This window comes from Oncorhynchus kisutch, unplaced genomic scaffold (assembly GCF_002021735.2).
Source record: "Oncorhynchus kisutch isolate 150728-3 unplaced genomic scaffold, Okis_V2 Okis06b-Okis10b_hom, whole genome shotgun sequence".
Taxonomy (NCBI): domain Eukaryota; kingdom Metazoa; phylum Chordata; class Actinopteri; order Salmoniformes; family Salmonidae; genus Oncorhynchus; species Oncorhynchus kisutch.
Window position 1 is genome coordinate 4,496,331 of NW_022261983.1, and position 27,715 is coordinate 4,524,045.

Here is a 27,715-nt window from a genome sequence, read left to right on the forward strand (position 1 = left end):
ACAGAAACAAGTGTTGCTGTTGCAGTTATGGAGAAGTATTTGGGATTACAATATTTTACTGCAGAAGAGTTAAAGGGGGTGTTGAATGGTAGTGTCCTGTCCTCCCAGGCCGTTGGCCTGGTGTTGATTAGATCAGGTTAAATTAACGGAATGGGATGGTGTTTCTTTTTATGAGTAGGATTAAAAGTTAGCGGGATAATTTGTATTTGTTATATCACAAAGTATAATGACTTTATTCTCCGGTTCAATTGGTTGCGGTAATGCAACATTATATCGGATGCCAACCGCCGTTAAACCCCACCAAAGAAGAAGAAAGTGAACGGAAACCGGAAAGGGTCAGTGGGTCCTACAGAATCGGCGTGTTCATTTCAAACCTGTAGTACAAGAGAGGACGAGCACGAGAAAGAAGCTTCCCCGTCGAGAAACTTCAGTCTACAAATCAACATTGTACGTAGCATGTAATGTGTTTATCTAAGTATATTAAATAAAATAAGACGAAATATGATTGATATCTGAATAATTGGTCACATTAGCAAGCAGGTAACGTTAAGCGTTGGGAATCGAAATAGCTTAGTTAGCATTAGCTAGCTAACAAACTGACAATTTCGGCTAGTGAGCTAGCTAACGTTAGCTTATTAGCTAGCGAGAGCACATGAATGCATTGGGCCACACTAGCAAGAAATCGCAACATCAACGAATTTACCGTTTGTCGATACTCGATGGGATTTAGCTATGGATTCTTGTGAAGTTGGCTACTAACAAAATCAAAGTAGCCCACTGGCCAAATTTGGAAAGATATGTTATTATTTCGTTTGGTTAACGTTTGTAGCCATGTTTAGCAGTAGAGTAGCTAGCTAAACTTAGGAGCTAGTAACTTTGTTTAGAATACTTCTCAGTCGGTGTTGATTCTCTGCCATGTTAAATCAAATAATATATCGACTGCCTTAGTTTTATAGCGTTCGCTAACTAACCCATCTTTGTACTGCTTGGTAGTGTCGAGGCCGCATACTTGGCCTTTTTTTACTGCATTTGTGTGGCTGAAGCCGGGGACTGCCGTGGTGAGAAGGGTTAAATTCAGTGGCGTTGATCCGAATGGCTACCGAATGGCCAGTACTTCGTTTTTTTTCGTGACTAGTTCTAGTTAGAACGTCGGAATTAATATAACCATAGAGCCAACGTTAGTCGGATGGTTGTCCGGTTTGTTAAACTTCCCACTATCAGATATTTTTTGGTGTTTAATATCCGCTTGTTAGCGTTACTTGTGTTGTGTCCAAAGAAAGTTGTAGGGCGGCAATTGTTTCAAGTCGCCCAAGTCCAAGGATCACTAACTATATTGCAGCACACCGGCAGAAGGGAACCGGGTGTCGTGGGGGGTGGGGCAGGATTAGGGCGGTTAAGCTGGGTCACGGAGATATCTTACTCCTTGTCTAACTAAGTAGAGCATCGCCTCGTTTTATTTGCCACAATCTGATTCCAAATTTCAACTCCAGCTCCCACACATTTTGTGCTCTGTTTGCACAGCCTTATAGACCCGTTTCCGGGTAGAAGCAAGCTCATGCTCCTGGCAACGAGTGCAAATGGCGCTTTTTTTGTTGCCCATGCTCTGGCCATGTGCATGGCTCACCTTCAATCGCATAATGCCACTGAATTCCACATCATTAGTGAGCACATGGCGTTTAGTCTGGCAGTCGATATTTTAATCATAGAATTCCTCAATGTTCATTTTGGGAATCTGGCTGCAAGAGCATGTAGATTTTGTAGCCTGTTTCTTAGCTTTACATATAAATCTATTGATTTGTTTTGTCGTATATCCCAGTGCCAATCTGTGCCACACCACAAGAAGCATCTGTTTATAAACCCTCATACATTATTTAAACTATAGAAAGGTCAGTCAGCCCATGGTTACTTCCCTAATTGCACCTTATTCCCCATGGGGCACCATGTTGGTCAGACCTGTATGGGCCATGGTCAAAAGTAATGTACCAGTAAGTAATAGGGTGCCATGTATGATGCAACCCTGTCTCATTTTGGCAATGCTAATTACACTAAGTTTACTGTAGAATTCTGAGACCACTTGACCCACAGGATATGATGCGCACATAAAATGCATAACTTAATGATGGTGTTAGTATTCATGCTGTCTGTTCCAGAGGTCTCTCATACAGTCATATTTCTATACTCTCTCTGTCCCTGCAGACTGACTCTCTTCTAGTAGAACTCTATCTCTACTTTTCCCTGTGTAGTATCTTTTATCAGTAACCGGGGACATACTTCCAATATCTGTAACTTTGTGTGTGTGCTCCCCATGCAGGATGGAGTGGCAGCCGGACGAACAGGGACTCCAGCAGGTCCTCCAGCTCCTCAAGGACTCCCAGTCCCCCAACACGGCCACACAGAGAGCCGTGCAACAAGTATCCTCATGTACAGACACTGACCGGAGGGTGGGGTTAGTGGAATGGCAGTGGTACTTCTGTGCTTGTGTGGTCCTCAGTTGGTAGAGCATTGCGCTTGCAACACCAGTATAGTTGGTTAGATTCCTGGGACCACCCATACGTAAAATATATGCACGCAATACTGTAAGTCGCTTAGGATAAAAGCACTTGCTAAATGGCATATTATTCTATGGTTATTGCATCTAGTTAAGTTTGCATGGATCTGTCTATGGGGCCTGTATTGACAATGTATTAAAGTGGAGATGGTGTTATAAGACAGTCACATGGACTGTCCTCCCCTCTGGATATGATGCATTCTATGTAACTCCTGACTGTTAATGATGGTGTTAGTATTCATACTGTCTGATCCAGAGGTCTCCTACAGTGACTTCTCTACTCTGTCTGGTCCTATAGATTTAGCCTCTGTTAGGATCGCATATAATCTTAACCCTCCAATCCATAACTCCCACTGGCCAATTTATTACTTACTTAAACCCATGTCCTCATTAGGAACCATGGGTAGCGCTACTTATAACAGCAGTTATTTCAAAACCGTTCATATGGTACAACCTATACAAAGGTGCGGAAACCATTTCTGTAGCTTTCGAATTAAACTTAGCCGGTATGTGACGAAATCACATCCGTTGCATTCCAACCTCTGTCGCATTCCTAACTTATGAAATAAGCGCCTCACTTAGTATTTCAATAAGTGGTATTTTTCCTCTGTCTAAATGTCACCCGTAGATTAGTGCTGCAGTGAAAGTGTACTCCCTAGTTATTTGTTTGAGTTGAGCATCATGTGAGATGTCTGTGATGTCATATTTCCCTTAACCGCTCTGTCAGAAACTTGAACAGCTCAACCAGTTCCCTGACTTCAACAACTATCTAATCTTTGTGCTCACAAGACTGAAAACTGAAGGTGAGAGACCTGTCTGTCTGAGTTTATATGTTCTAGTTGAGCATCTGGTAGCCTGAGTCGTGTTCATTAGGGCACACACATTACTTCTGTGCTCAAAAAGTAGTTTGGGGTTTCTTTGTCTGTTTCCATTCTTTGGTCAGCATGCCGTCATTATCTGCTAGCCTTGTTATTAGTGGTTCTCTAGGCTGCTGCGTGTCATTCTGAATGCACGTTGCTGTGGCCTTCGTCTGCATCTCTGACATTCTTTTTTTCTTCCTCTACCCCATGACCTCATCATTCCTTCCTTCTCCCCCTCAACCTCATCCTTTCCTCCCCGCACCTCCTGCTCTCCCTCTCCAGATGAACCCACTCGTTCTCTGAGTGGTCTGATCCTGAAGAACAATGTGAAGGCCCACTACCAGAACTTCCCCCCGGCCGTGGCTGACTTCATCAAGCAGGAATGCCTCAACAACATAGGCGACCCGTCTCCCCTCATCCGCGCCACTATCGGTGAGTCAGTGTGTGTGTGTGTGTGTGAGCTCTGGGGTGGGTGGGGTGGGGTGAGTTGGGGTGGGGTGGGGTCTTGACATGTGTTACATTTGTGTCATTGTCTCAGGTAACTGCTGTCCTGTGGCTTTAATGTGGCTAATTTTTCTCACTGTCTCTCCCTTTAGTAGCTACAGTTGAAGTTGGAATTCAATGTCAGGAATTGTGAAAAACTGGGTTTAAATGTATTTGGCTAAGGTCTTTGTAAACTTATCACTTCAACTGTATCTTCACCTCATCTCCCCAAAAATAAATTTGTCTCACCCCCCTGTCCTGCCCTCTGGATATGATGCATTCTTTATAACTCCTGACTGTTAATGATGGTGTTAGCATTTCTCTGTCGGATCCAGAGGTCTCTGGATTCCTTAAATCTCTTGTACATCCCTGTTTTCCTACATCTGGTCTGACAAGACAGCATAGGTGGAAACCTTCAGGAGGGTTTACGTTCACCTGTCCACTTCTTCCAGATCAGTGGGCTCAAACGTTTTGCTTCGCCTGGTGCCCTGAATGGGCGGAGATTTCAAGTAAGGACCAACGGAATGGTCTAAAATGTGTCAACTCCGCCCACCCTAGTCACTGGGCAATGCAAAATGAACGTGCCCAGTGAGAATGGCAGTGTCCCTTCCAAGAGAGTATTAAGACCACCCTATGATTGTTGGTTCCTAACCTCTCTCTTCATCCCTCTCTCGCAGGTATCCTGATCACCACGATCACTTCTAAAGGGGAGCTGCAGACCTGGCCAGAGCTGCTGCCCCAGCTGTGTAACCTGCTCAACTCTGAGGACTACAACACCTGTGAGGTCAGAGCTACCTACCTACCACACACTCACATCTTTTTCTAGCCTCTCCCCCTTTCTCTTCCTCCCGTCTTTTCCATCTGTCACCCTTATTTTCTTTCATTTTTTTGTCCTCCCTGGCTTTTCTCTTTTCCCCTCATTCCCTGTCACACTCTTTCCCCTCATTCCCTGTCACACTCTTTCCCCTCATTCCCTGTCACACTCTTTCCCCTCATTCCCTGTCACACTCTTTCCCCTCATTCCCTGTCACACTCTTTCCCCTCATTCCCTGTCACACTCTTTCCCCTCATTCCCTGTCACACTCTTTCCCCTCATTCCCTGTCACACTCTTTCCCCTCATTCCCTGTCACACTCTTTCCCCTCATTCCCTGTCACACTCTTTCCCCTCATTCCCTGTCACACTCTTTCCCCTCATTCCCTGTCACACTCTTTCCCCTTACCTCCCCTGTCCCTTTTTTCTTCCTCCCATCTTCATATCCCTTCTCCTTTACCGCTCTCTACCTCTAAATGTTTCAGTAGCGTTCTCTCCACATCCCATGCCATCTGGATATGATGCAGAACACCTTGACAGTGATTGCCAGTGATGCTTGTTGTATTCATACTGTCTGATCCAGACCTGTAGCCTATTGCCTCCAATCATCCTACTTCATTCCCCTCTGTTGCTCTGAGTTTGACTCGGTCTGTCTGCGTGTTGTGTTCTCTTGATCAGGGCTCGTTTGGAGCCCTGCAGAAGATCTGCGAGGACTCGTCGGAGCTGTTGGAGAGCGACGCACTCAACCGCCCGCTCAACATCATGATCCCCAAGTTCCTGCAGTTCTTCAAGCACTGCAGCCCTAAGATCAGGCCAGTCCCATGTCCCCTGTACCTCCAGACTATCCTGGTCCCAGATCACTTTGTGCTGTCTTGCCAAAACCTATGTTCATTGTTATGCCAGTGACTAGGTGTTGACAAGACAGCAGAAACATATTTGGGAACAGGCTTCAACCAGAAGCCACTGGTTGTTTCTCTGTTCTCACTGTTGTGTCCAGTAGAGCATAGCACACCATAGCAAAACGTTTTGCACCAGATTACACATCTGTGTTCTTATTGGACCAGCTTAGGTCGTTGCGTGGAACTTTTGTCATTTTCAAAAGGTTTCCACCTACTATCCCACTGTTTTCAAAGACATTAATTTGCTCCCTTTGTAAAACTCTGTTACTCATGGTGCTATTCTCTCTGCCTGTAGATCTCATGCCATCGCCTGTGTGAACCAGTTCATCATCGGCAGAGCCCAGGCCCTGATGGACAACATCGACACCTTCATCGAGGTGAGCATCAGGCAACGCACAACACTGTTGACCATAGAAATATAATCACCGTGGTCAGATGGGCTATTCCCATTCTAGTAGTTCTACTTCTATGGTGGTGACGCTGAAGAAAACTGATCTGCTCATCTGGCTATGTTGCAGAACACCTTGACAGGGATGGTTATTGATGCTTGTTGTATTCATACGGTCTAATCCAGACTCTACAGCCTTTTACATTTCCATCGTCTAGGCAATGGTGTGTACTGTGATCAATGGTGTTGAGGATAGCTGTAGATTCAAGACTGACATCTGTCTCATTTTCTTCTCTGGTCTCTCTCTCTCTTCGTGTCTCTGTCTCTCAGAGCCTGTTTGCGCTGGCTACAGACGAGGACTCTGAGGTGAGGAAGAACGTGTGCCGGGCTCTGGTCATGCTGCTGGAGGTCCGTATCGACCGGCTGATCCCTCACATGCACAGCATCATACAGGTGAGACAACCACTTCCTTATTTACTCTCCCACTGACCAATCAGCATGTCCGACACTAATGTCATACCCCATCATCCAATCCCTGACACGGCTGTGTCTATCTCTCCCCCACCAGTACATGCTGCAGCGCACACAGGACCCGGATGAGAATGTTTCTCTGGAGGCCTGTGAGTTCTGGCTCACCCTGGCTGAGCAGCCCATCTGTAAAGAGGTGCTCTCTGGACACCTGGTGCAGTGAGTAATCCTAAACATACCTGTAACATACAACATCACCTGGACGTGATGTAGAGAGAGTGGGGACGGTCAGGTCAGAGGTGTAGAGGGGAACAGAGGTTAGTCAATAGTACAACATGCAAGAGTAACATTCCCATAGAGGTCCTATACTTCCTAGTGTTTAATTCTGTTTACACACTTCACTGTGTTCTATTAGGTGTGATGTTCAGAGGAACAGAATGTTGATGACAGTGAAAGGGTTGGCTAGCTGCAGTACAGACATCTCATGACATTTAACCTCTGGCCTTCCCATGCTGTCTGGATATGATGCATAACACATTAACTGTGATGGTCAGTGATGCCTGTTGTATTCATACTGTCTGATCCAGACAGCTGCAGCCCACTTGCCACATCTGACGCTCTGTAACTTCAATCAATTATTATATGAAAGCAAGAACTGCAGTGTTGCTGATTGACCAACAGTAGGAAGATGGCTTGACTAATGGTGTCTTTCTGTCTCCTCCTGAAGGCTCATTCCTATCCTGGTGAACGGCATGAAGTACTCTGAGATAGACATTATCCTGCTGAAGGTGAGCCTGTCTCAGTTCTGGGTGTGAACGAAGACACCACACCTATTTCCCCCCACCAGGGTTGTGTTCATTAGGGCACACTAGCAAAACGTTTTGCAACGGGGAAATGAAAAGGACCAGTCAAGACAGTACCTCCCTGTTTCGGACCATTTGTTCAGTTGTGTGCTTAATGAACACGACCCAGAAGTCTTTCCTCCCACCCTCTCTTCTTACTGGTAATCTTGGTGTGATGGCAGCTTTATGCTTGAGACTCGACTGATGTTTGACGTATTCGTGCTCTCTGACCTAAGTGTTGTATCTGGTTAATTCCAGTTAATACTGTAGCACAGTTTTTCCCTCTGTCTACTGTCCACACATTCCCAGTTCCACAACACAACACCCAGGCTAACCCACAGGAGATTTCCCCTGCATGCACTCTTTACTCTGACTCCTAGTCCTCTGTCTACTGTCCACACATTCCCAGTTCCACAACACCCAGGCTAACCCACAGGAGATTTCCCCTGCAGACACTCCTTACTCTGACTCCTAGTCCTCTGTCTACTGTCCACACATTCCCAGTTCCACAACACCCAGGCTAACCCACAGGGGATTTCCCCTGCAGGCACTCTTTACTCTGACTCCTAGTCCTCTGTCTACTGTCCACACATTCCCAGTTCCACAACACCCAGGCTAACCCACAGGAGATTTCCCCTGCAGGCACTCTTTACTCTGACTCCTAGTCCTCTGTCTACTGTCCACACATTCCCAGTTCCACAACACCCAGGCTAACCCACAGGAGATTTCCCCTGCAGGCACTCTTTACTCTGACTCCTAGTCCTCTGTCTACTGTCCACACATTCCCAGTTCCACAACACCCAGGCTAACCCACAGGAGATTTCCCCTGCAGGCACTCTTTACTCTGACTCCTAGTCCTCTGTCTACTGTCCACACATTCCCAGTTCCACAACACAACACCCAGGCTAACCCACAGGGGATTTCCCCTGCAGGCACTCTTACTCTGACTCCTAGTCCTCTGTCATAAAGTCACAGTTACTCATTTGACTGCATTAATACCCTTCTGGCTGTTTCTGGCACTAAGCTATGTCCATGGTTCAGCATGCTTTTTAGAGTGAGAATGTCTTAGCCTCCTGAACTGAAACCACATTTGGCCTAAGTTATTAAATTATTAGCCTGGTCCCAGATATTTTTGTGCTGTATATCCATCTCTTATGCGTGCTGTCATGTTTCACAGCACAGACCTCGGACCAGAAAAATAAAACGCACAGCAATGATACATCTCTCTCTCTCTCTCCAGGGTGATGTGGAGGAGGACGAGGCTGTGCCAGACAGTGAGCAGGACATCAAGCCTCGCTTCCACAAGTCCCGCACCGTCACCCTGCAGCACGAGGGCGGAGAGGGCGAGGAGGGAGAGGACATCGATGAAGACGACGATGATGATGACGATACATTATCTGACTGGAACCTACGTGAGTCGGGTTTGACTTAAAGCCGACAGTTACTGAAACCACCGCAGCCAGGGTGGAGATGCGTTAGAGAAAACACATTGATACTGTCGGTGAAAGGAGAAGGAGGGTTGTGTCTGCTGCAGGTTCTATGTGAGGGTTGTGTCTGCTGCAGGCTCTATGTGAGGGTTGTGTCTGCTGCAGGCTCTATGTGAGGGTTGTGTCTGCTGCAGGCTCTATGTGAGGGTTGTGTCTGCTGCAGGCTCTATGTGAGGGTTGTGTCTGCTGCAGGCTCTATGTGAGGGTTGTGTCTGCTGCAGGCTCTATGTGAGGCTAAACGGCGGAATATACATATGATAGTCATTCCTGTGGAACAATGACAAAGTTCTCACACCATCCTGACAGCACTGACTCGGTTACTTCCCTGTTTGGCTGCTCTCTCCACTGGTAGTGCACTGCTCCCCAGCGTCTCATTAGCAGTAGAGCTGGAGGTGTTGATTGGACAGTGTGAACACTGAACAGCCAGAGTAGTGATTACTGACATCAGTGATGCTCCCTGCTGCTGTCTGGAAATGGAGCGATTGGCATGCAGAGATGCACCAGAATGGTGAAGACCCCTGTTATCACAATGGTGTCTATAGAACTAAAACAACATGGAGGTGGTATTGCAGAGATGCACCAGAACGGTGGAGACCCTTGTTATCACAATGGTGTCTATAGAACTAAAACAACATGGAGGTGGTATTGCAGAGATGCACCAGAACGGTGGAGACCCCTGTTATCACAATGGTGTCTATAGAACTAAAACAACATGGAAGTGGTATTCTGTATATGAGTGTTATTTCACGTAGCCTTTACCCAAATGATTTAGCTTTTTACCGGTGTCATAACTAGATTACAAGGTAGATAATTCTTAGACATTATTTTATGGAAATTGCTGTGTCATTGCTTCAGGGCTGTTGCTAGTCTCGTCAGCCAGATGCCAACATCAATGACATTCTGGTGAAGGACAATCTGACTTGTTGTGGAGAAACCTTGAACTCCTTAAGTGGCTGGTAGACTGTTGCTAGTGTGTGTGTGTTTAGAGACTGCAGAAAGACATTGTGTTTAGCTGCTGCTGTGGAAGTGATGACATGTTCTCATCTGAACATATATGATGCTAATTAGAGATCGTTTTCTGATCCACAGCAGCATATTGGTAGGACTGGTCTCCTTCAACACCTTTGTTTTATTTGGAGAATCTGTTACTGGTCAGACCTGTACAACTTGGCCCAGATTCAGTAGTGTGAAAGGAGTATTAAATGGCTAGTTGACTCTAAAACCGTCTCTAGTATGTTGTTCATTAGTCCACTGTTAATAAAATCCCTGCAGTCAAGTTTTCAACAGAGCACTTCGGTGCAGAGTTTGAGTGAACTATCCATTTAAAGGTTTGTCCCTCTTATCTCCCCGTAGGCAAGTGTTCGGCGGCAGCGCTGGATGTGCTGGCCAATGTGTTCCGAGACGAGCTGCTGCCTCACCTGCTGCCCCTGCTCAAGGGCCTTCTCTTCTCCCCTGACTGGGTCACCAAGGAGTCTGGCATCCTGGTGCTGGGGGCCATCGCTGAGGGTAAGGACTAGGAAATCAATCAATAACACTGTTGACACTTCACATAGATCTCTTGCTCAGTCTCTCTCCTTCTGTGTGTCTTCCTCTCCACACTTTGGACTCTTTCTCTCTTGACACCATCTCTATCAGATCTCTCTGTCTGCTACTCTCTGCTAGGTTGCTGTTCTCTCTCTCCTGTGACGTTCAGTACACAGTGGTTCTTTCTCCTCTCTCACTCCATTGAGAGTTGACTGTCCCTCTGGATATGATGCATTCTATGTAACTCCTGACTGTTAATGATGGTGTTAGTATTCATACTGTCTGATCCAGAGGTCTCCTACAGTCAGACTTCTCTACTCTGTCTGATCCAGAGGTCTCCTTCAGTCAGACTTCTCTACTCTGTCTGAATTAGAGGTCTCCTACAGTCAGACTTCTCTACTCTGTCTGATCCAGAGGTCTCCTTCAGTCAGACTTCTCTACTCTGTCTGATCCAGAGGTCTCCTTCAGTCAGACTTCTCTACTCTGTCTGATCCAGTGGTCTCCTTCAGTCAGACTTCTCTACTCTGTCTGATCCAGAGGTCTCCTACAGTCAGACTTCTCTACTCTGTCTGATCCAGAGGTCTACAGTCAGACCTCTACTCTGTCTGATCCAGAGGTCTCCTACAGTCAGACTTCTCTACTCTGTCTGATCCAGAGGTCTCCTACAGTCAGACTTCTCTACTCTCTGATCCAGAGGTCTCCTACAGTCAGACTTCTCTACTCTCTGATCCAGAGGTCTCCTACAGTCAGACTTCTCTACTCTGTCTGATCCAGAGGTCTCCTTCAGTCAGACTTCTCTACTCTGTCTGATCCAGAGGTCTCCTTCAGTCAGACTTCTCTACTCTGTCTGATCCAGAGGTCTCCTTCAGTCAGACTTCTCTACTCTGTCTGATCCAGTGGTCTCCTTCAGTCAGACTTCTCTACTCTGTCTGATCCAGAGGTCTCCTACAGTCAGACTTCTCTACTCTGTCTGATCCAGAGGTCTCCTACAGTCAGACCTCTACTCTGTCTGATCCAGTGGTCTCCTACAGTCAGACTTCTCTACTCTGATCATTTTGCCACTCTTTTTAGATCTAGTCTTAGTCATTTTGACTAAAATATTACAAAGTCACATTTTAGTCATTTGAATAATGATTTAGTGTAGCCATTGTTAAAATTACTGAAATAGTGGGCCATTTTAGTCCACTAAATGTCTTTATATTGTAGTCCTATTTTAATCATCACATTTTTCATGCCTCATTAACCGATAGTTAACACACATCACTGACTTCCATGTGCACAAACATACATAGCCTTGTCCTACCAACATATCGTTCTGCATAACATCCTATCACATGATTCTCTTCCCAATAGCCCAATTGGCAGAAAAACACATTACTCTGCAGCAGGTAAAAAAACAAGTGATTGTAGTCAGTATTTAGTCTCGTTTTCATCAACGTAAATGAAAAATAATTTTGGTGAATTGTAGTGTTTTCTGGGTCTGTGTAGTCAGTTATCGTCTTTTGCCACTGAAAAATAGCTGTCAATGAAATGAACACTGCTCTCTCTGTCCCTGCGGACTCTCTGCTAGTCTCTAATATCAGTCTAGTTCCTTGTTGCGTTAGATCAGTTCAGATTGACTTAGCAGTGGTGCTGTCGGTCCTTTTTGTCAGTGGCTGCTCTACTGTCTCTCTCCACTGTGATTTGGCTCTACTGTTTCTCTCTCTCTCTCCACTGTCATTTGGCTCTACTGTTTCTCTCTCTCTCCACTGTCATTTGGCTCTACTGTCTCTGTCTCTCATTCTTCAGCCCTTTATGACCCCTGTCTGTTAGTCAGTAACACAGTAATATCGTCAGACAGCAGATGTTGACAGTGAGGGAGACGTGTCCTAATGCAGAGTAGGTGTAATGCCATATATTTTCCGCTGAGCTGACCCAGTTAACACGTCACTAATAGGATGTACACTAATTGGATTCCATCTGAGAGTATATTTTATATTAAAAGGTATAAACACTAAGCCAGATGACTGGCTGTCCTTCACGTGGCTTTGTGTTGATAATAGACTTGGCCAACAATTGAGTGTTGTCAATAAAGAATTTGCCTCAGGCTAGCTAGATTCAAATTCTATCCAACTTTATCGACATGAAAGGAGGAATTGAATGTTGCCTAAGCGATACACAGATGGCAATATTCAATTGAATCTCTTCACAAATACACCAGGGAAAGACCATGTGTCATGGTTAAACTGATCACTTAATATTGAGGTTTTATCTCCAATATGTGCTTTGACCTCATACCCTCCCTACAAAACTGATCCCCCCCCCACCCCCAATCACAAACCAAATATTAAAACCACGTCATAAAAGGTAAAGTAAAATACCATGCATAGTTGTGCTTTACCTCCCAGAACCCCCCCCCACCTCATCCTGTGCCTGTGACAAAAACACTCTCTAACCCCTCTCCTCCAGGCTGTATGCAGGGCATGGTGCCCTACCTCCCGGAGCTCCTCCCCCACCTCATTGCATGCCTGTGTGACAAGAAGGCCCTGGTGCGCTCCATTGCCTGCTGGACCCTGTCCCGCTACGCCCACTGGGTGGTCAGCCAGCCCCCAGACTCCCACCTCAAACCCCTGATGACCGAGCTGCTCAAGAGGATACTGGACGGCAACAAGAGGGTGCAGGAGGCCGCCTGCAGGTGTGTACTGTGTGTGTGGGAGTGTCCTTTTGGCATTGTCAATGTGTTTCAGCTATGACAGTCAGACCTGCCCCCCCCCCCCCCCCCCCCAATTAATTAAGCTGTGCTTGATTGAGCTTGCCTGCTGTGATGGAACCAATGGAATAGTCCCAAAAGTTCGACCCTGGCACTCAAGGCAAGCTCAATTTAAACGCTCAAGATGGGGTGTGTGTTCAGAGACTGCAGTATGACTGGGCATTTGACTTCTGCTGTGGAAATGATGACATGTTTCTCGCCTGAACATATGATGCTAATTTGAGATCGTTTTCTGATCCACAGCAGAATATTGGTAGGACTGGTCTCCTAAAGGGTTGTGTATAGGCCAGCTTGGTTGTTAACCTCTCTGGGAAATGTGGGACGGTAACGTCCCACCTGGCCAACAGCCAGTGAAAGTGCAGGGTGCCAAATTCAAAACAACAAAAATCTCATATTTAAAATTCATCAAGCATACAAGTATTTTACACCATTTTATAGATAAAATTCTCATTAGTCCAGCCACAGTGTCCAATTTCAAATAGGCTTTACAGCGAAAGCACCACAAACGATTGTTTGAAATCTGACACAGCCATTTTTCCAGCCAAAGAGTGGAGTCACAAAAAGCACAAATAGAGAGAAAATTAATCGCTGACTTTTGATGTTCTTCACCAGATGACACTCATAGGACTTCATGTTACACAATACATGTATGTTTTGTTTGCTAAAGCTCATATTTATATCAAAAAATCAAATTTTACATTGGCGCGTTACATTCAGTAGTTCTAAAACACTGTGATTTTGCATAGAGCCACATCAATTTACAGAAATACTCATCATAAATGTTGATGAAATTACAAGTGTTACACATGGATTTAGAGATATACGTCTCCTTAATGCAACCGCTGTGTCAGATTTCAAAAAAACTTTACGGATAAAGCTGACCATGCAATAATCTGAGTACAGCGTTCAAACCCACAAAGCAGCCAAAAAGATATCCGCCATATTGGGTAGTCAACATTAGTCAGAAATAGCGTTATAAATATTCACTTACCTTTGATGATCTTCATCAGAATGCACTCCCAGGAATCCCAGTTCCACCATAAATGTTTGATTTGTTCGATAATGTCCATAATTTATGTCCAAATAGCTTCTTTTGTTAGGGCGTTTAGTACACAAATCCAAACGCGAGTTCAGGTCCAGCCGAACATCGGAAGAGAAGTTCAAAAAGTTATACTACAGGTTGTAGAAACATTTCAAACTAAGTATAGAATCAATCTTTAGGATGTTTTTTATCATAAATCTTCAATAATGTTCCAACCGGAGGATTCCTATGTCTGTAGAAAAGCAATGGAACGGAGCTACCTCATGTGGAATGCGAGTGACCAGCGCGTGACTCTCTGCCAGACACCTGACTCATTCAGCTCTCATTCAGTCCCACTTCACAGTAGAAGCCTCAAACCAGTTTCTAAAGACGGTTGACTAGTGGACGCCTTAGGAAGTGCAACAGAACCAATATCCCACTATCTCCAATAGGGTCTGAGCTAAAAAAACTACAAGCCTCAGATTTTCCACTTCCTGTTTGGATTTTTTTCTCAGGTTTTCACCTTCCAAATGAGTTCTGTTATACTCACAGACATCATTCAAACAGTTTTAGAAACTTCAGTGTTTTCTATCCAATACTACTAATACTATGCATATATTATAAGCATCTGGGACAGAGTAGCAGGCAGTTTACTCTGGGCACCTTATTCATCCAAGCTACTCAATACTGCCCCCCCTGTCACCAAGAAGTTAAAGCATATGTTATTGAGTGTCCACTGTATTAATGTCTGTGTGTGTGACGTGTCCATTCTCGTACTCTGACCCATTGGCCTTTGTGTCCCTCAGTGCGTTTGCCACCCTGGAGGAGGAGGCGTGTACAGAGCTGGTGCCCTACCTCAGCTTCATCCTGGACACGCTGGTGTTCGCCTTCGGCAAGTACCAGCACAAGAACCTGCTCATCCTCTACGACGCCATCGGAACGCTCGCCGACTCCGTAGGACACCACCTCAACCAGCCTGTGAGTCTGGATCTTCACTTAGTTAGCAAACTAGCACTTAGAAACATCAGCAAGCTGGATCAGCTTCATGGCCAACAACTCCTTACCGCCTTATGATGTACAACATCCTCTGTTGTGGTGCGTTGTTGCTTGGTTACTTTTCATAGGTTCATCTTGTTGCGCCTCTGCTCTCCTCTATGATGAATTCTAAACAGACATTGGAAATCTGATTCACCAGTGTGGATGTATTTTACAGGCTGAGGTTGTTTAGTGAGAGAAGACACGTGTATAAATCATGTCACATGTAGGTTCTCGCTACGTCACAACCTCACCCTGGTTGGTTTACACAGGTTTCATCTTTATGGTGAGGAGACACAATATTACTGAACTGTATAATAATGACTGTCTCCTCTCTGCCCCTACAGGAGTACATCCAGAAGCTGATGCCTCCCCTTATTGCCAAATGGAATGAGCTGAAGGACGAGGACAAGGATCTCTTTCCACTTCTGGAGGTTTTACATTATTATATACATATATACATTAGTATATACATACATACATTATTATATACATTATATACAACCATGTTTGGTACATCACGAGGTGGATCATTCTTAGTTTTGATTTTGTGGTATTTGCCGTCATTGCTTCAGGGCTGTTGCTAGTCTCGTGAGCCAGAGACCAAAAATAATGACATTCTGCTGAAGGACAATCTGGTATGTTGGGGAAAAGCCTAGAACTCCTTAAGTGGCTGGTAGACTGTTGCTAGTGTGTGTGTGTGTGTGTGTTTAGAGACTGCAGAAAGACATTGTGTTTAGCTGCTGCTGTGGAAATGATGACATGTTCTCATCTGAACATATATGATGCTAATTAGAGATCGTTTTCTGATCCACAGCAGCATATTGGTAGGACTGGTCTCCTTAACCTCTTCAGCTGACAAATAACTGGTGCCGGAGATCGGGCATTAGGCTGTTTTTTGTTGTAGGTAAAAAAATAAAAAATAATTAAACTATCTTTAGCTCTTAGAGCCACTCAAAGCATAACAATGGAAACGGGTGACTGTTGTGCTTCCAATGGTCTGTATTATACTGCACATCTTATTGTACCACACATCTTAAGGATCAAAGCGTTGGATAGAACAAAGACTGATATTTCACCGGATGTATCAGTGTGAAGCATCCGCTTGGCGTTTCAACTCCGTACCAGATATGATGAGAGGAAGCCCAGTGGCCGGCCGTGGGAGAAAAGATGGAGCAACATGTATTTAGTCTGACATGTTCTCATCGATGCAACAATTTGATCTCCAAACAGTTTTCTGTTTGTAAAACTAGAATCTGTAACAGACTGGACTGTGTTTGAGACTTTACCTGTTGCCAAAGTAAAACAAATGTGTGTTTAGGAGTACAAGGGCAAATTTACTTATTGCACATGCTCACTTCAGAGTAGGCATTCCCTCGTGAAAATATGCAAATATGTACAAGAATGTGACAATAGGATCTCACTAGCTGGTGCTTGGCGCTACCCACCTCCTTGCTTGTTCTGCCCACTATGATTGATTTCCAGGCTCTGGTCGATCTTGGGTTTGTTTATAAAAAATACATTTAAAAAATGTTAACGTCCAGATGTGATTTTGCAAAAAATGTCATTAGCTCATGAGATCTAAACGGGGACTGACTGACTTCTTTATCTGAGAAGTTATAAATCCACTCGCTCCATTCCTTTTGTTGATATGAAATCACAGGAATAGTAAAATAATGCTATTTCTTAAAGGGAATTTTAAGATTTTTTTTTCAAATTACCTAGGTATAAAAATAAAAAAATCTTCAAATTTGTGAACTGTCCCTTTAAGATCGGTGCAGATGAGGGAAAGGACACACTGACAGGACACTACTTTGACCTGTTGATATGCAGGCTGTATTTTTGTTGTTTCCGTCCCCCGCCCACCAAACTAACCCTGTCTCTCCCTTTGCCTCCCCAGTGCCTGTCGTCGGTGGCCACGGCCCTGCAAAGTGGCTTCCTGCCCTACTGTGAGCCTGTCTACCAGCGCTGTGTAACCCTGGTCCAGAAGACCCTCGCTCAGGCCATGGTAAGAACCTATAGAGCACGACAGCTTGTTATCCTAAAAACTGGATATGAGTTACCCCGGGTAACTCAGTCGGTTCATTACAATTATGAAGCCTTTATGTGCTTGTTTTCATTGCATTAATAGTTCAATTCACAAAAAATGACGTTAGTTGAAGATTCTCATAAAACAAAATGTTAAGATATCCTAAGCCTGTGTTACCAGAGACCTTATTTTTGGCTTTTATCCCCCAAAAATGATTCATTTTCCCATAGGCTTTGTCCAACGAGCCATAGTTTCATTTATTTTTATTTTACCTTTATTAAACCAGGCAAGTCGGTTAAGAACAAATTCGTATTTTCAATGACGGCCTAGGAACAGTGGGTTTAACCGCCTGTTCAGGCGCAGAACGACACATTTGTACCTTGTCAGCTCGGGGGTTTGAACTTGCAACCTTCCGGTTACTAATCCAACGCTCTAACCACTAGGCTAGCCTGGTGGAGTTAGTGCCTACAAAAAGACACCATTACTATTGCTCTCTCTAGTACAGTTTATACACATTAAATCACCAGACATGCCTTCAGTGAAGAACCATGTTGATAACCACTGTTATAAAATAAGCCAGCTATAGGTAGGTTTCCTTCCAATTGGCGACCAGATTTTCATGCAAATATTCGACACGTGCCATAAAAACATGATGTGCGTTTTCCCACATGAGATGTTTCCATCCAATTGACTTGTTGCGTGTAGGTAGCATAGTGGTTAAAAGTGTTGGGGTCACTAAACGAAAGGTGGCTGGTTTGAATCAACGAGCCGACTTGGTGAATAGTCTGTGCCCTTGAGCAAGGCACTTCACCCTAATTGCTCCCGTAAGTTGCTCTGCTAAAGGAATAAAATGTAAACATTTAAATTAAAGGCTGTGATGACGTCGTGCACATAACTTTTGTGGTTCAATTTCCATGTACCGGGCCTCCCGGGTGATGCAGTGGTCTAGGACACTGCATGGCAGTGCTAGCTGTGCCACCAGCGACTGTAGGTTCGCACCCAGGCTCTGTCGCGACCGGGAGGTCCGTGGGGCGACGCACAATTGGCCTAGCGTCATCCGGGTTAGGGAGGGTTTGGCTGGTAGGGATCACGCACTAGCGACTCCTGTGGCGGGCCGAGCGCAGTGCACGCTAACCAGGTCATCAGGTGCACAGTGTTTCCTCCGACACATTTGTGTGGCTGGCTTCCGGTTCGGATATGGGCTGTGTTAAGAAGCAGTGCGGCTTGGTTGGGTTGTGTTTCGGAGGATGCATGGCTTTCGACCTTCGTCTCTCCCGAACCAGTACGGGAGTTGTAGCGATGGTACAAGATAGTAACTACAAGCCATAACCCACTGTTCCTAGGCCGTCATTGAAAATAAGAATTTGTTCTTAACTGACTTGCCTAGTTAAATAAAAGTAAAATAAAAAATCTATTATGAGGAAGTTCATGTTTAAGCTGTTCATCACTGTGACCATTTTGTTCAAAACTTTTAGAAACCAAGTATTCCGATAAGCTTGTTCTTATTAACTAGTGCATGAGGCAGAAAAAATGCAGTGCGACTTTAGTTTGGCCATCAGCTGGAAGACTGTCCACTTCTCAGCGGAGGGAGGGAGGTAGAGAGGAGAGATGGTGAGTCTGGTGAATGGCAGCCTCACAGCTACTCCCTTCCTCCCCTCAGACTGACCATCAGATGCAGGCCATCAGTCCAGTGAAAAACAAACACAAATTATGCTCACCTTGCTATGCCTCAAGTATTACAATAGGTGATATATTACCAGTGTGAGCATATACCTACATTTAAAAAATATAATAAGACAATTGTCAGGGTAATTCAAGCATAGCCAATATGCAGTGATAATGTTTTGGGCCTATAGCCTACTACACAAACCTCATTGCTACAGTACTGATTTAATTGGTTAATGTTGCATAGGCTTAGGTTTTTTAAGTCGAGGTTAAGAAAAATCTGAGCTGTAGATCTCGGTTTACATTTTCAAACTGCCGTCAAGCGTCTCATCATGTCGTAGTGGGGGGACCACATACCTTCGATATGATGCTATTTCAATATTTACACAAGTTGTTCCACCTCCATTTCTTGCATAATACATTTTACCGAAGCAAAAAGATTCCACATTGTTTAATGTATGTTTTTGTTGTCCACATTTGGAAAGTTGACACATTTTCTCTTTCCATCATGCCTGTCGGGACTTCTTTTATTATCTGACATGTACTTTACACACATGAAGGTTTGGATGGAAGCCTGGTTTCAGATATGAATTGTAACTTAGACTATAAACAAATGTTACTTGACAATTTATTCTATACCACAAAGCATGAGTTAGTGTAAACTGCGTTTATTCAGCAGTTTATTAAACAAATCCTACGTTTTGGCTCCATATCCTAACTGTGACCAAAAACCCACTGACTCTCTGTCCGTCTCCTCTCTCTCCAGATGTACAACCAGCACCCTGACCAGTACGAAGCTCCTGACAAGGACTTCATGATTGTGGCCCTGGACCTGCTGAGTGGCCTGGCCGAGGGCTTGGGGGGCAGTGTGGACCAGCTGGTGGCCCGCAGCAACATCATGACCCTGCTCTTCCAGTGCATGCAGGTACACAGGGGCCTCCCAAGTGCCAACTGGCAGCGGCCATTTTTAAAATGTGAAATTAGTCAACTTGAAGGAGGAAATGTTGCCGTATCGCTTGTTTTTTTAATGAAAGTTGATATTCTTGCTTTAACCAGATGTGTCTGAGTTTGAGACTAACTGTGCGTTCCTCCAGGACCCTATGCCAGAGGTAAGACAGAGCTCCTTTGCCCTGCTGGGTGACCTGACCAAGGCCTGCTTCCCTCATGTCAAACCCTGCATTGGTGAGTCAACCATAGTAGTGAAGACATTCACTGTCAATGTCATGAAAAGGTACTGGTGCTGAGGTGTGTGTTGGAGTGGCTAGTAGTTTATGTATTATTTGTATGTTGGTGTGTTTAATGAACCTGTGTGTTTGTGGGAGTGTGTGTATACCAGTGATTGTGTGACTGGTTGTGTTTAGCGTTTGTATATAAACCTGTCTCTCCCCTCTAGCCGAGTTCATGCCGATCCTGGGCCTGAACCTGAACCCAGAGTTCATCTCTGTGTGTAACAATGCTACCTGGGCCATTGGTGAGATCGCCATGCAGATGGGTGAGTTACTGCTTGCTGTGTGTCCTTACTGCAGTCTTCATTTCTTACACACCCACCCTTTACCTCACAACCACTCTAAAATGTCTCTCACTATCTCTGCTTTTCCTCTCCCTCTAACTCTCATAATAACACACACAGACCACCAACAACCAGCCACTCCTATGATGATCTCTCTTAACAGACTGAAATGTTCTATGTGGAAGTTGAAGGTCTGAGTGTGACTGAGGTCACAACATAGGGATGAACACACAGATGATTATGGTGCCGCGTGTGTTACGGTGTGTGATGCTAGGGTTTGGTGTCTTTTGGATGGAGCATGTAGCTAACTCTGTCCGATTTGATTCGCTGCCCTTGCTCTATAACCCATGAACTCAATGACCCTCTGTCATACGAGTGAGCCAATCTCCCTTGACTACAGTGTGCTGCAAGATGCCTGAGTGATGGGTCCTGCTACCATTGGACTCTGTAAACAGTGAGGCCTGCAGGTGTGTGCAAGCATGGCAGGCCAACCAGCAGTAGTACAGTGTAGTGACATTGTGCTATAATACCTCTACAGGGAGAACTGACAAGAAGGATGAAGGAGATTGCTCAGGTGAGCTAGGGGGAACCATTGCTTACAGATGGTGGCCATTTTGGGAAATTGTCCAGAAATCACGGGAACCCTATTTTTGTAGCAACACCACCAGATTGACTCCATCAGTAAATCATGTTGGTAGTGGTGATTTGATAGGAATGATTGTAATGACCCTATAAATACTCTAAATGACAGTGAATACTTGACAGCACTGATGTGGGGATTGATTGTAGACATGGCTTCAAATTCTATTTGAAATAATTTGAAATACTTAAGCTTGATTGTGTTGGAAAGGAACCAATAGAAAAGTCCCTAAAGTTCAAACCCTGTCCATTTGCCGCTCCAGGCAGGCTTGAGAAAAGATTTCCAATAGTAATTGAACCCATGCATGGCGAGCAATGCCATAATTTCCAGCTGGTTGATTGTGGTGTTTTCCTCGGTGCCTGTAGGAGCAGACATGCAACCCTATGTTGGGCTGGTCCTCAACAACCTGGTGGAGATCATCAACAGACCTAACACACCCAAGACCCTCCTGGAGAATACAGGTACGGTACTCACACAGACACGCATGCTTAACCCCCCCCACCCCCATAGACAAAACCACTATTTAGGCTCCAGTCCACTCCTATGATGATCTCTCTAACAGACATTCGAAATCTGAAATATTCTATGTGGAAGTTTAAGGTCTGAGTGTGTGACTAACACTTCTGACACTGAAGTGATTGTTCTAAACCCTGTTGTTATGGCCCTGTAGTTATTGCCACATAAATCATCACTCCTGTGTTTCACTTGGGACAGCCATTACGATCGGCAGGCTGGGCTACGTGTGTCCACAGGAGGTGTCTCCCATGCTGCAGCAGTTTATCAGACCCTGGTGCACATCGTTGAGGAACATCAGGGACAATGAGGAGAAAGACTCTGCGTTCCGTGGAATCTGCATGATGATTGGAGTCAACCCCGCTGGAGTGGTTCAGGTGAGGGGGGAGGGGCTTCTGAACATGTATTTACTGGGTCCGGGACTTGTTATATTTTTATTCCCTGAGTGTTGCCTCTTTGCTCTTGTCTATGATGAACTCTAAACAGACATTTGAAATCTAAATAACTAGTGTGGATGTAATTTAGACTCTCAGATAACTGGTGAGAGAAGACGCATTGTATTCAACGTAGCGTGTTTGGTGTCATTGAAGGATGATTGGCTGCTAAATGAGCGATAAGGGAATGTGGATGAATGTTGGATGTTGTCATATGAACGTTGGTGTCTCTTCAGGACTTCATCTTCTTCTGTGATGCTGTGGCCTCCTGGGTTAGTCCTAAGGACGATCTGAGAGACATGTTCTACAAGGTAAGCCTCAACCAATCTCACCCGTATGTTTGATCCTCAGAATACGAAGTGTCTAGACTTGGGTTCTAAGTCGACCTAGTGCTTCTCTTTCTCCACAGCCTGTGATGATCTTTATCTACAGACATTCGAAATCTGAACATATCTTGTGGATATTTTAGACTCTGAGACGTGTGGTGCTAAAAAAACAAAAGAGAACCAGCTTTGCCAGTCGCTGAAGTCCTCTGACCATGTACCTCACCTTGATTTACAAGCTTTGTTGTTTTTGTAGATCCTCCATGGCTTCAAGGACCAGGTGGGCGAGGAGAACTGGCAGCAGTTCTCAGAACAATTCCCCCCTCTGCTGAAGGAGAGGCTGTCGGCCTGCTATGGCGTGTAGTTCCCCTCGCCGACACAGGACACGCCTGTCAGGTAATGACACACTTTAGGTAGAACTGATCAGCTTCCCTTACCCAAATCCTAATGTTATGTTTAGTCCAAGTTCTCCCTGTTCACCTGAATAAATAAAAACACTTTCTTCTCCTTCTCTTCCTATTCCCTCTTCTCTCTTCTTATTCACTCCTCTTCCTCCTCTCTCCCACTTTATCCTCTCTCCAGGTTTAATCTACGGGAGGGTTACTGGGGGAACTCATCCATCTGTGTTACTGCACTGCCCTGATCGTGGGGGCAGGAGGAGAGGGACTGGCCCTGGCTCCTGTCCATTCAGACTACAAGTCCCACGACCCTGTGTGTCTCTGTGAGGGTGGGTGGGAGGGAGGGTTACTGGGAGGGAAACTGGGGAGAAAGCCTCTGGATTTCAAACGCCAAACTTAAATCCGACGACATACTCCGATGTAACCAAAGCCACAGGTTTCTGTAAGAGGGGGAGGGAGGGTAGGATAAGCATATGCAGGGGTCGGCTGCGAACGGCCCTAAATCCATTCGATAACTCTTTAGATACCAAGGTTAGAGGAGAGCTGTGGTGGGAGGGCGGGCGGGGTGGCAGCAACCCCGGAATAAATCAATTAAGGAGAAATCTAAAAACCAGCCCAGCCACAGTTTAAAAACACAACTCACATAATATGTAGACTGGCACACTTAGACTTAGTTCAGGAAGGGAAGGTAGTTGCCCTGGCCCGAACGACCAATCGGTGCACAAGCACTTTGCATTCATTCTACAATAGTCATTTGATAATCTATACAAAGGCTGTGGGAGGGATACTGAAGTAGCGCTAATGTTTTATAATAGCTTCCCGAAGGCTAGCCTCAGAGGGGAAAACATGAAATGCTTTTCAACGTAATAACGGGGAGAGTTCTAGAAGTGTCATTTGCACCTTTACTTCTCAAGCGTTCATAGACAGTACAGTACCATACCTGTTCATATTGGGACATATTCTCTATTAAACAGGTCTATTTAGACAGGTTTTCTTCCTTTTCCCACATTTGCTGAATTCATTTTACTTTTTTAAATTCATATTTTTTTTTATTTTTTTTTAGAAATTCTAATTTAAATGTAGTCTTTTTTTTTCCTTTCATAGTTTTTACTACAACACACAATCCTTCCAGGAATCATTTTACTGTAGTGCTGACAAAGGTCATTTTTCCAATAAGGGATTGATTGGTTTGCATGGCAATGATAACCTCTTAAGTTAAGTGACGTGTATCTCATTGTTACAAGTAGATTTTTAGATTTAGAGTCAATGGTAGTCAGCTTATCGTTGTAACGTAACAACACCAGGTTATTTAGCCACCCCATCGTACTTATTCTGTGACCAGCCCTCCCCGTCACCTAACAAACCGGACGGGTGGCTTTCTATAGTGTCGAGATCCAGCGATGCCATAGTTCAGAGACGCAAGATTCAATCCATCTTATAGAAGAATCACATCCCTGCAACCAGTCATAATCCCTTTTGCTGCTACTTTTGTTTTTCTAGTATTTACAATGGTCTAGAGCATCAAGGCTTCAGGAAGAACTTTAAAATAAATCAGTGGCTGGTTCTAATTGATATTATGCACTTGTTTTTTTTTTACAACTGTTATGGCTTGCTGAAGTAAGAGACGATATAAATAAGATATTGTATAAGCAATGGTCAAAATTAGAATTTTAGGTTAAGCCTAACGCCGCCGTTCATATGCTTGGTTTAAAAGTAAGGCATGCAATCAGATGGAATAGATTTAAAGGGTAAGGAGAGGACCATAGATTTAAAGGGTCAATCAGCATTTTGAACAATACCAAACGGCTAATCCGCCACTGATGTGGTAAACAGCTGAGGGAGGAGGCTGGAGAAATGTAACGACTCTCAACCTCATGGACAGAGTAATGGATACAGGGACCGACTGTCCATTATATCAAGATTATCGTTTTAACCATGTTTTGAGGCTATACAGTGTTTGTATACATTATTAACAAACAGGACTAAAAAAGCTTATTTTGGGTTCTGACAGTTGAGCTAAACGCATTAGGCATATGTTATAGTCAGGAATCAATGGGTATGATTTAATTTGAAAGCCCTTTTAAAGGGGAAGGACTGACAGACATCAAGTATTTTGGATCAAATGTACTTCCCACCAGTGTTTCCAGACAGTCCAACAGAAAGACCAGCCTTTTCTACGTGAGCAGAATGATGAGTATGTAGGGGGGAATGAAATGAGTCCACGAAGATGGAAAAAGACCTTGACTAGTCAGTTGGCTATCATAATAATACATATCTCGTCCATGGTCCCGAACAACCTTGAGTTGCATGCTTTTCCATAATCGCTTTATTTGACTATCATCTTATTAAAGGCGGATACATGCCCTTCTAGGGGGACGTCTTTAAGAGCTTCATCAATTGCAACGCACCCACGCATGCTGTGATAATAAAAGTGGGCGGCTATCTTTAGTAGAAGTCTGAAAAGTCCAGGTAAAACTGGCTCAAGTACCGTTGGTGGTGGCTGTTGCCATTTGCTGTTTTCCTCAACCCGTTGATACTGTGTAGGATATGTCTGGGTATTATACTGATCCTAATTCTCTTTCTGTTTCTCCTGAGGTTGGATACATTAACATTCGTGAGGGAGTGATTGTCTTGTATTTTGTCAATGTCTGGCGGTCTGTCACGTCGGACTATTTCGTTGTGTGTCTGTACTTTACTGTAAGCGTGTCTGTATTTTACTGTAAGTGTGTGTGCCGTTTAGACTCAACTTTGCACCGGCCCTCCCGCAAGGTGATGGACATGTAGCTCACACCTGAGATATTGGAGACACCCTGTGTATCATCAACACTTGTCATATTTTACCATCTTAGTTTGTGATTGCCAGTCGTACATCAGTTCTCTTTCAAAGCTTAGCTGAGATTTAGCGAGTCAATGAATCTATGGAAATCTTTATCTTACGCCGCACCACGAAAATAGATATTGAAAATGTGAAGAAAACACTGCCTTAAGCATCAGGCGTACCTGTGAAAATGCAATTTCAATGAGGCTGTATACAGATGTGTATTTATCCATATAACGTGGATTTTAACACCAACCCACTTGTACGTAAGTGGTTGATTGGACAGTATTTTGAATCTTTACACACTTTTGTAAACCACTTCCACACTTAGAGGGTGACACTTTAATCATATCCTAAAGGGGTAAACTGAAGTGGATGGGTGTCTGGTCCACCAAGGTTGAGAGTAGGATAGGTGTGCACAGAGATACTATCTAATTGCCACAGTCCTTGCACTGCTCCCAATGTGATACTGGTCCTATCAGGAAGAATTGGGTCAAAATGTTGAACGGTGGTAAATCTCCTCTTAAATCGGAGTAGCGAAACATTGATCTCAAAACCATCTATTATTCTCAAGTTTAACAGTGTTCCACAAGTTGAGGCATTTTACTTTTTTCCAAGGCTGAGATGTTCATTTTGTTTTTTTATTTATGTTCATTTTTATTTTAAATTACTTTTTGTTTTTGTGCAGAAGCGCACAAAGTTTTTTTTAGACTTTAAAAGTTTTTTCCCTGTAATGTTCTTTTTATTTAAAGAATTTTTTTGTTTTCGTTGTTTTATAGCGGACCATTTGATTTTGTCAATTTTAATGTAAAGTGGTAGTACTGAGAGGGGGAGACAGAGCGTGGTGCATACCTGGGGAAAGAAGGGAAGAATTGTGAGAACTGTATTTTTGTTTCAATCTAGATATCAGCCTTGAGGAATGAATTTCATGTAGTACTGGTATTTTTTCCCTCAACTGTGGTGCAGGTGGGATGTTAACTGATGTATCACTTTCTAGTTTACTTTTGTGAATGGGGAAATAAAAGGTTTTCTATCAAGCTGGGAATAAACTGATGTGGACTGTTTTTATTTAGAAGAACTTCTGATTATAGCATTTCTCTGTTAATGTACCAACTTGCTGACATATATTATTGAGTCTGGCTGTACCAAGTTAAAGTTGCGCCCTGTCACATTTTTTCATGGCTTCCATCAGAAACAAACATCAACAAACTGGATGCAGTCCATCACAGTGCCATCCGTTTTGTCACCAAAGCCCCACACACTACCCACCATTGTGACCTGTAAGCTCTCTTTGGTTGGCCCTCGCTTCATACTCATCGCCAAACCCACTGGCCACAGGTTATCTACCAGTCTGCTAGGTAAAGCCCTGCCTTATCTCAGCTCACTGGTCACCATAGCAGCACCCACTCAGCACGCTCTCCAGCAGGTATCTCACTGGTCGCCCCCCAAAGCCAATTCCTCCTTTGGTCGTCTTTCCTTCCAGTTCTCTGCTGCCCAGCAGCATACCACTGCTGGCTTGCTTCTGAAGCGAAGCAGGGTTGGTCCTGGTCAGTTCCTGGATGGGAGACCAGATGCTGCTGGATGTGGTGTTGGAGGGCCAGTAGGAGGCACTCTGGTCTAAAAAAATATCCCAATGACACTGCCCTGTGTTGGGTCCTGTCTTTCGGATGGGATGTTAAACAGGGGTCCTGACTCAGGTCATTAAAGATCCCATGGCACTTATCGTAAGAGTAGTCGTCGTGTTAACCCCGGTGTCCAGGCTAAATTCCCAATCTGGCCCTCAAACCATCACGGTCACCTAATAACCCCCAGTTTACAATTGGCTCATTCATCCCCCTCCCCTGTAACTATTCCCCAGGTTGTTGCTGCAAATGAGAACGTGTTCTCAGTCAACTTACCTGGTAAAATAACAGAAATAAAATAAATGACTGGAATGAACTGCAAAAATCTTTGAAGCTGGAGACACATATCCCTCACTAGCTTTAAGCACCAGCTGCCAGAGCAGCTCACAGATCACTGCACCTGTACATAGCCCATCTACCTACCTCATCCCCATACTGTATCTATCTTGCTCCTTTGCACCCCAGTATCTACTTGCACGTTCATCTTCTGCACATCTACCATTCCAGTGTTTAATTGCTATATTGTAGTTACTTTGCCACCATGGACTGTTTATTGCCTTAACTTAACTCATTTGCACTCACTGTATATAGACTTGTTTTTTTTGTTCCGTTTTGTTTATTCCATGTATAACTGTTGTGTGTTGAAT

General features: G+C 44.4%; 1 protein-coding gene and 4 non-coding genes across 6 annotated transcripts; all 5 read left to right on the forward strand.

Annotated features, from left to right (window-relative positions):
• LOC109877733 (transportin-2) lies at positions 1-26,495 on the forward strand. 2 transcript variants are annotated; one of them, XM_031813916.1, is made up of 25 exons: positions 1-447; positions 2,312-2,411; positions 3,276-3,351; positions 3,691-3,840; positions 4,569-4,675; positions 5,382-5,515; positions 5,898-5,979; positions 6,321-6,443; positions 6,559-6,677; positions 7,186-7,246; positions 8,541-8,712; positions 10,141-10,293; positions 12,760-12,985; positions 14,888-15,059; positions 15,464-15,550; positions 17,017-17,124; positions 19,577-19,735; positions 19,905-19,992; positions 20,204-20,302; positions 20,859-20,894; positions 21,326-21,421; positions 21,675-21,850; positions 22,144-22,218; positions 22,487-22,626; positions 22,813-26,495. In XM_031813916.1, exons 2-24 carry the CDS (start codon positions 2,313-2,315, stop codon positions 22,592-22,594), a joined length of 2,706 nt encoding a protein of 901 aa, XP_031669776.1. In that variant the 5' UTR covers positions 1-447; position 2,312; the 3' UTR covers positions 22,595-22,626; positions 22,813-26,495. The 2 variants fall into 2 exon arrangements, with proteins under 2 accessions (XP_031669776.1, XP_020325526.2); XM_020469937.2 differs by lacking the exon at positions 20,859-20,894 and having other exon boundaries at positions 22,813-26,483.
• Positions 2,734-2,804, forward strand: LOC116360039 (small nucleolar RNA SNORD41). Its single transcript, XR_004206881.1, has one exon. It is a non-coding gene; the product is annotated as a small nucleolar RNA SNORD41 (small nucleolar RNA).
• LOC116360041 (small nucleolar RNA SNORD41) lies at positions 5,216-5,286 on the forward strand. The gene has a single exon (XR_004206883.1). It is a non-coding gene; the product is annotated as a small nucleolar RNA SNORD41 (small nucleolar RNA).
• On the forward strand, positions 6,975-7,045 carry LOC116360038 (small nucleolar RNA SNORD41). The gene has a single exon (XR_004206880.1). It is a non-coding gene; the product is annotated as a small nucleolar RNA SNORD41 (small nucleolar RNA).
• Positions 10,532-10,602, forward strand: LOC116360040 (small nucleolar RNA SNORD41). Its single transcript, XR_004206882.1, has one exon. It is a non-coding gene; the product is annotated as a small nucleolar RNA SNORD41 (small nucleolar RNA).
• Positions 26,496-27,715: the final 1,220 nt, after the last annotated feature.